This window comes from Convolutriloba macropyga, chromosome 14 (genome assembly GCF_964194025.1).
Source record: "Convolutriloba macropyga chromosome 14, txConMacr16.3, whole genome shotgun sequence".
NCBI lineage: Eukaryota > Metazoa > Xenacoelomorpha > Acoela > Convolutidae > Convolutriloba > Convolutriloba macropyga.
The window spans coordinates 3,483,317-3,492,830 of NC_134481.1; the positions used below are offsets into that span (position 1 = coordinate 3,483,317).

Below are 9,514 nucleotides of genomic sequence, written 5' to 3' on the forward strand. Positions count from 1 at the left end.
GGAGAAAAATATACTAGAAATTAATTTTTTCATCGATACTGTGGTACCTTCGGCAATACTAGAGACACCAGTAAGGTTTAGCGATTGGAAAATTCAATGAGCAAAAACTACAGTAGTAACAGATGGATATGGACCATTTCCGGGGCGAGATTTATCTGATCACCTAGGAATAACAATTATGCAAAAAATTTGCCCCAAAAATGCAATTTCATAGAAATTATCAAGTCACACATCAACAAGGACAAAAATTACCAATTCGTTTACAACCTAGAGTCAAAAACGAATTTAGAAATTTTTAATCGATGGCCCTGTTTGCAAATTGACAAACTGTTAGGATTAATACATCGTTTCACCTATCAAAATTGTTGTGAAAAAAAAATGATCAATCAATTAAAATAGATCTAGATTCGAAGATTCTTAATAAGCCTATTCATAAGAACAAGAACCAGATGCCCAACCTGGACTCATTAATTCAAAGGATTTCATATACTCTATCAAAAGTGCCGTAAGAGACAGCATATTTTTCGACGCCTGATTGATTTGCAATATGCTTACAGCCAGCTAAATCTACACGCTGATAGTGTTCGCCATTGTGATTTCAATTTAGTTAACGGTGATATGGCAGGCAAATATTGTTTTAAAACTGGATTTTATGGCCTAACGGTCATGCCCGCGGAATTTCAAAAAGAAATTGAGTGCACTGTGACCGGACTTCCTAACAACTTCTGTTTTTGACGACATCTTTATTGTCAGCAGGGAAAAAACGAAAGTCAATTACAACTCGTAAAGAAAGTCTCAAAAAATCAAACGGTGAAAACTTACAAATCAGCCTACAAAAATGTCAATTCGCAAAAACACAAATAGAACGGCTTGGCCACAAGATCACCCCATCAGCAATAACACCATTAGCAAACAAAACAGCAGCAATAAAACTTCTTAGTGCAACAACAAATCTAAAGACGTTAGGATCATTTATGGATTTAGTTCAACATAAAGGACAAATTATTTCAAATTTGTCACAACTCTGTCATCGCATATTAAAGAAAAACGCTAATTACATCTGGGCAGACGAATATAAAAATACTTCAACCAAAATAAAAAATTAGCTGAATCTACCAAAAAATAAACATTCCAAATGCAAACTTAGAATCACGTATAAATTTGAAACTTCCGTGAAAAGTCCTGGAGCTGCTTTTGAAGAATGCATTCCAGAAGCCTCGCAAACTTTAACATTCGCCTCGCGTTTTCTTAACACCGTGGAAGAAAGATACATCATTAACGAACGCTAGCTCCTGGGTGAAACTTGGTCATAGAGCTTTTTAATTCCTACCTATATGCTCAAACACTCATCTTTTTTTACTGATTAAAAAGCCTCACTTTCTATCGTGCCTGAAAACAGAGCTAAAAAGTCATATATTATCGGTCTCACAAAATGGTTTGACCTATTAACTTTTCAGAATTTACAACTGATCGTCTGCTTGACTCAAAATTGCGCTTGGTAGGTTTTGTCTCTCGCGAACTATTCTTAGTTGCAAAAAAAGACGCAATCAAACGGAGCGCGAGGAAGTTTTGATTAATTCCCAAAATAATTCGGGTTTCGTGGAGCAAGATGAGGCATATAAAATGAACGCAAATACTTTTCATACCAAAGAAAAAACATGTAGCAATTTCGGGGGCAAGAACACAAAAATTCTAAAATCTGTATAATGACAAAACAAATCTCGAATTAAATACCAATTGTTCTGATTCAACAATTCTCACCCACAAAACAAACGTTCCATTTCCCTTTTTTACCCATTCTCGCGCCTATTCAGTTGCCTATTTCCGTCTTCAATTTCAAACGAACTTTACAAGATTTCCAATTAGTATTCATGATGACGGTCTATGAAAACGAACGAAACTCTCTTTAACATCATTCAAGAATTTCCATCAAAGCTCAGATTTGCTGACGAGGCCGGACTGTCGAATGCTCCTCCACCAGCCTCGACACCCTCCCCATCAAGCACAGACATCCTTAATGTGACAAAAACGCCCACATCAACAAACGACTTATATATTGACCCATTTTTGCAATCTCGATGATCTTTTCTGGTACCCTGATGGCTACTCTTACCCCTAAGGATGCAATACTAAATTAAATACCCGTTTATATCACTACATATTATGACGAGAGTTGTAGGCAAATTTCACCCTACCGTCACCACCACCAGAAAAACTGGGAAGACCTCCATGTGAAGAACGATTGCTTCTGCGTGGATGACAAATTACCCACCAAAATTTCAAAAGGGATGCTTACGACAATGTCATTGTTGCGACAAACCCAAGAAGCTGGGGCATGGCTAATATGGCAATCCACGCATGGTGGCCACACATACAATGCGATTTGCTGTCAAAAACAAGAAAGTGCCACCCCTGTGTCAAAATTGGTAAAAATGTGGAATCTATAATTAGTTTTACTAAGTGGGAACCATTGAAGTTATGTAAAGCTCCTAATGAAGAAATTCAGATAGATTTCGCTGGCGCTATTTACAACGAGAAATATCAAGAAATATACTTCCTTGCATTTTTAGATCGTTTTTTTCAAAACTTCTAACTGTTGAAATATTCGAAAGAGCAAAAGCACAGAATGTTTTAAATTCTCACCAAGATTATCTTATCATTCCAAGCACAATAAGACTAGATAAATTTAAGCATCAATTATCTCAGCGAATCATGCTATTCTGAGATCAAAATAAAGTTAAGCTTATTGAAGCTCGAGTTCACAACCGCAGATCAATTGGTCTAGTAGAATGGCTAATTTAAGGAAATGAGAGCCGTTTAGCATGCATTAAAACCCCGGCGCAAAATCAATTGAATTCAAAGGTTTCAATATTTTCGATAACTAAACAGCTACGAATAGGTCGTCCAAAATCAACCTAACTTTCACCACTTGACGATCATTCTGGACGAACATCAAATACTCCTTTTAAAACATAACTGCAGAACAAAACCAAATACTTTAACATAAAAAGTCATTTTTGATAAATATTTGATTCAGAAACCATTCGGAGGGACAAACTTTTACCCGCGGATCGCTAGGAGGATGAATCTCCCAGTAATAATGAGTTTGAATAGAGACGCTAGCGCCTCTTTCAAGATGCTTCAAAAAGGATGAACAATGACCCAGCACAGAAATCCAAAGTACTTCAACATCCCAAATTAGAACTACTCGTACCACGGACTGAGGCATCCTTGACGCTAAAATTAGTAAAAAAGATCCCAAAAAAGCTAACGATCTAAGAAGAGCCTAAGTGGTCAGTGCGACGTTTTTGACTCAACACCGTCAGCAGTCAACATAGACAATCACTCCTCAGTAATGAGAGAGCCAGGAAAAAGAGAAGTTACGATTTGCAAGTCAGGTTTAGCTAAATTTGGGACAAAGGGCGAACAGCAGACTGACTTGAATGAGTATGCAGACCGCAGACCAAAACACCAACATGAAAAATGACGACGGGATAAATAATTCAAAGGCACGCAAAAGACGCTAAAAACAAAATCGAAGGAGGAATGAAAATAAAATATCGACTAATAACTGCGAATACGAATGCTTGTAATGTCCAAAAAGTTCGAGCTAATTAATATGCAAACGCAACAAGGACAAAAAACCACTGTGATCACGCAGTGATAACAACACCACCGCAAAGGTCAGAAAGAAGACAGACAAAAATCATTACAAACCAACAGACAATGAGTAAACGACAACGTACATCGTCTTCTATAACAGAGTCAGATGATTTTTTAATTTCAACTCTAACCTGTCCCCCAACGAACGGTCACTGCAAAAAACCTATTGTCAAAACCTATGTCAACTAAATAAACAACAACAACGAACGAAAGTATAATCTCATCAATCAAAGAAACAGCTAAAAAATGAAGATGGTCGTATAATTGACGTACAACTAGGAACTTGCTCACCAGATATCCATTGCTCAACTCAATGCTACGCTTCTCCAAATTAAGAAGACACTTCTATGACGGTAATGGCAGCTGAATTTGCCACAGATTTGAAATCAGATTAAGGTAATTGCAAAAAAAACACACAAAAAACACATTTTTTTAATTTATAAAAACCAAATCAAATTTTATTATTTTTCTGTTATGAACAAATTGTAATTTTTTTTTGTTTTATCACTGGAAAAATTTGTTACATTATACAATAAAGCTTGTTAAATCTTTCAGTTGTGGCGCTGTCATTACTTTCATTTATGTTTTTTTAGTTCAATTCGTCCTTTATAATTCAATCCTTATTTCATTTCATGATTTGGAGATCATTTAGTAATTATTACTTATTTCTTTATTTAGGTACTTGAATCATTTTCTGTGCATGCAAACAACTTCTGATATTAGCCGCAGTTTCTAATTTTATTCTTTTGCTCATAAAAAAGTGAATGATCCAATTGCTGATCATAGTCAGCATTGCTGATCATAGTTTTTCGTTTATAAATTCATTCTCAATAATTCTAATTCAGCATTCAGTTGAATATTTTTAACCAATCAAGTAAAACATAATAATCCAAGTCGTACTATAAATCTAATGTTTCGCTGAGCGAATCAATTCCTTAAATTTGACTCTTGTATTCACGGCGCGAATAACACATAAAATCAATCTCAAAACAGAGTACTTCCAATGGACAAAAATAATTGGCAATTTCGCACCGTGAAATGATCCAATTTCTGAAACAAAACATTTTTGCTATGTTCCGAGCGAAAACACCATTCAATATAGATTGAATAGCTGTACGACAAAGCCCTTCAATTGTTCAATTTGCAGACGATATCTATTTCTAAAAATGTATATAAACATTTAGCGAGTGAAAAATTTTGGGCGGCCAATTACCTCAACGTATCTGTATACCAAACAGGCAAATTAGTGACTCTAAGCACAAGAGCACATGAAATGCAATGCAAATTTTTTGCTCTATTTTTTAATTATTTATTCTGTTGTTTTTCCTTCCTTATGATATAGGACTCAAAAGACAATTGATTTAGAAAAATGAAGGCCCGAGTCATGATGAAAGTGGAGGTTAATTGAAGTCAATTTCTTTTCAAAGCATCAAGATTTAGTATGATTCAAATTTTTAAATATCACGAAATGAATTTTTTCTGCTCAAAACAGATAATGACTCCGGGAAATGAAATTTGGCAAAAATTGAACGAACAGACATTATTTGAAAAGCTTTTTTCTCTGAGTGGACTAGTAAACAAATGAGTTCTCGTTCTCTCGATTAAAGAAAAATTTTATTATTTGAATAAGTTATCTCGGAGACAGTTTGTTGATGCATTTAAAAACTGCAAACTAAATACGCTGAACAAAATTTTGAGATTAAAACAAAAAAAATATTAGTGGTTTCCTGGAATTATTTTTATCGTTATACTGCATTTTTAGATTGACTTCGTTAGAAAATTCGTTGTAAATATTTGGCCCTTTGCGACTGGATATTTGTTTTTCCTAAATTTTGAACGAAAATTGAAGGTTCTTCTCTAAATATTTGCCAAATTTTGTTGATACAAATTTGTAATTTTTTTATGTAAAATGGTTATTCAAAAATTTGTTCTCCAGTTTCTCGTTGACATTTTCTATGTTATTCATTTTCCTAGGATTATGCAAAAGATGAATTTTTATTAGGAATATTGGTACTGTATCTGCGATTGATAGCGCATTCATTAGTTTAGTTGCAAAAATTTATAAATCAGATCAATTCCTTGTGTTGTAATCATACAAATTTTGAAAATTTTTTGCTTCAAAAAATTGAAATTAAAACGTGTAAATGTTAAGTTAGGGTGGAAGAAAACGGTCGTTTTTTCTTGTCTTGTTTGACTTCTGTAAACAGGGCCAAATTTATCAAACCGCATCTATGTTGATAGAGTTCTGAAAAAAATGGGCATTGTTTTTGTTAGAAGGTTGAGAGAGAATACCCCAAGGTAAATTGTGAAAAAGATATGTTTGACACAAGCTTTTTGTTCAATTGTTACTTGGCTGGAGAGAACAAGCATTGATCAACAAGAAAGAACGTGAGAATGGATAAATATACAACGGATGCGCAAGGTAGAAATCTTAGGAACAGTTGGTGCAATAGTTAGCAGACTAGGCTGGAAAGTACAACACGCAGGTTCGAATCCAGGACAGGTCAACTTATTGAATCTTGGTTGCGCGTGCGGAAAGTTATATAAAAGTTATAGTCATCACGTGATTAAATTGAAAACTCACCAATTTTTATTAAAACTCATCCGCGAAATCATAATTCAAACGACTTAGTAAGGTGTAATAGAACAGTATAAATAAGCAATCCAGAAACAGTAAAAAGGGTTGCGTAAAAAACTAAGCTGCGCTTTTTTTCGTATTTGCAAAACGAAAATTGTACGTATTAAAAAAGGCTGAATAGACGTTAAAATATGAAGCATAACATTGTGTTGTATTTAGCTTTTACTCGCATTTTTAGTTTCATTTTATCTTTTCACATACAGGAAAGCAGCTTTAAACGCTGCGTGTATTTGTGTGCAAATGCAAAACCACATTTATAAGGGAAAAACTGGGAAAACATACGCATTCATAAGAAAATATTTTTACTGAACGTGATTCATAGCTTGGTTTCATTTTGCTTCTATTTTCTGTGTGCTATAACATAAAAATGAACGTTATATAGCCGTTGCTTTTAAAAGTCTATCCGACAATTGTCCTGTTTTTTATATCTGTTGTTTTTGAAGCTGAGAGATCATCTATATATTATAACTAAATGACCTAAGAAATTTCTACTTAAAGAGAAATTTCGTATCATTTCTGATCAGTTAATTCACCAATTTTTTATCAATTTCAGCTTTGCATTTTGTGAATTTTGTTAATTTAAAACTGATTTTGTCAAAGAATGAATATTTTAAAGATTGCAAGGGAAAAAAACTCCCGATCTCAAGATCTCGATCAATATATCAACTTATTTTGAAAATGAAATTGCAATTTTTGTTTTCAATTTCTGATGAATTTGATTGAGTCAAATAACCCATAACTTCCGAAAATTATATCAAAGATTTCAGTATTATTTCAGTATACAAAGATTTTCAGCGGTGTGATAAAAAAACTGAACAAATCGTTTTTTCATCATTTTTGTGAATTAATTCAAAATTGTTCATGATCTTTTGCTATTAAACAGTGCTTACATTTGCCGCTGTTTTAGGTCAAGCGTGAATAGAATTGTGTTGTAAATTCAAGTCATGAAATATTTATTTCAACACTTTTTCTCACAAAGTGAACAGGTTATGAAGGGAAATATGTCATAGTTACTTCACCCCCCCCCCCCTCTCCCTCTCTCTCTCTCATATTCCGGTTAAAGTTGATTTGTAAACACAACTAATTCCCCGCTGTTCCAGTGGTATAACCTAAGCGATAGTATCGTTAAAAGTAAACCTCGTTTAGCCGAAATTCATACATTCTTAAAAAGTTTAAGGTCTTGATATGATTTCAGAAATTGTCCCCACATTTTTTCACTGCCGTATTCGTGCTATAACTACGTGACAAACAGCTCTTTGAGATAATTAAGACCTGAACAGATATTTGGAAATTATGAAGATATTTATGAAATTAGGTATTATATTTACAAAGATCTCGCTCATCAAGACAGATCAGGATTCAATATGAAATCTTAGCCTTACAAATCTTGCTAAGCCCCCCCCCCCCCATTTTTGCCTGGAAAATCAAGATCTTTCTTGTCTTAGAAAGATGTACCAAGTTTTGTTTCACTGTGACCCTAATTAAGTCAAACTAGGACAAACTATCTTGTAAAATATGAGCAGATAATCGTCCATTTCAAGTTTTAACGGCAATTTATTTTTAGGCTAATAATGACATCGGCTAGTTGCTATCACAAACAGAAAGGAAATTCATAAAGTGATTACAGGTTATGAGATTAAACTATTTGTTGGGTACTTTACTGGCTGTGCACTTAGGTCATTATTTCTGTTATTACATAGAGGTGTTGATTAGGGAAAGTTGGGAAATGAATGGGGGGGGGGGGGGGCTGCTTGTATATTTAATCAATTCTTAAATCGCAGCCCCCCCCCCCCCCCCGACCTCTGTTTATGCAACGGGCCTTGTCCAATAACAATTAATTGACTTTCCTAGTGAAAGGGGTTATATAGATATACTCAATCAACCCTATATATTTTGTTATTCCCCTTTTTCCACCAGTGTAATTGTTTGTTCACACACACCTGGGGTGAAGCTCAACCTCGTTTCAGTTAGCAGATTAAATAGACTCACCATTCGCTAATTGAATTAAGAATTTTATCAAGACATTTTTTCTCAGAAAAAGGAATATATATGAAAGAACAACGTATAAAACATTTATCACACGCATGTTATTCAATGACAACGCAGTATCTTAGGATGGGCCAAAATCAGATATTTTAAAAGCACCCCCCCCCCCCCCGACACCCTACCCCCCCCCCCCCCAAAAAAAAAAAAAAATTGATAGCGAAAACAATAATTTCTCTTCTGTAGGTTCGGTAGCTCAGTCGATAACTACAAAATAGCGTCAAAATTTCTCAAACCTGTTTAGTTGAACATAGCTCTAAAAAATTTTCAGTCACTTTATCATTCGGTCAAATGACCCCTCTGTGAAGTGCCCAAATACACTTGATAAGTGTACAATTAAAACCCTGACGATTGAGTTAAGAATACCTTGTCTCAGTGGGGGGGGGGGGGGGGGGTTAAGAATAATTGTGAATTCTGTTGCAATAATTGGGTGAGAAAACACCTCTATCAAATTAGTGCCCAATTTGCCCAACTTGATTTGGACCATTGAGGCCAATTTGAGATTTCACACCTGTGGGGTATGTTCACGCTTTGGATGATGAGGGTGCTATTATTATAAATGAAGAGAGAGATCGTAATCGAATCAAAATGACCGTTAATAGACCTCCAGCTATCTTGTGATAATAATACGCACGCCCTAAAGACAAAAAAGACATCTTTCCTTAAATTGGCTTTCACTTTTAATTTTGTTAAAAATGAAGTTGTGTGACGTAAGAAAGTGAGATTTCTGTCAATACAAAAAATTGAAAGTTGTCCTGTTTTGGCTTTACAATTGAATTCACAAAATATAAGTTTGGCTTTGAATTGTACAAAAAACCTTAAAAATGAAATGATTTGTAAATAGGAGACATTAGATAAATCTGATAAATCCGTCAGACTTTTTGTTGCCCTATAAAGCTACCAAAAACCAGGCAAATTGAACATAAAAAAAGATCTATTCAATTAAGCAGGTCGCTGAGAAAATTCAGAAAGACAAGCAAGAAAAGATCTTTCATTGGAACTTGTTATTGTAGATCTTACAATAGAAAAAAAACTTTTGTGTTGGCTTAAATTGATGCAAACTTAATTGGAAGATGGAATCGAAATCTGTCCCAGATAAAGATGAAAGCATGTTCAATAACGTATTACATGGGCCATAGGGCAATTTTAATTGCAAATAGTGCTCGAAAT

The 9,514-nt window shown here is 34.5% G+C and overlaps 1 protein-coding gene across 1 annotated transcript in view; it reads right to left on the reverse strand.

The window, feature by feature from the left end:
- Positions 1-6,553, reverse strand: part of LOC142353119 (uncharacterized) — a 51,427-nt gene extending 44,874 nt beyond the window's left edge. Inside the window, exon 1 of the mRNA XM_075405326.1 lies at positions 6,248-6,553. Coding sequence (XP_075261441.1) covers positions 6,248-6,279 — 32 coding nt within the window. The 5' untranslated portion in view covers positions 6,280-6,553. The remainder of the gene's footprint in view (positions 1-6,247) is intronic.
- Between the last annotated feature and the right edge of the window lie 2,961 nt (positions 6,554-9,514).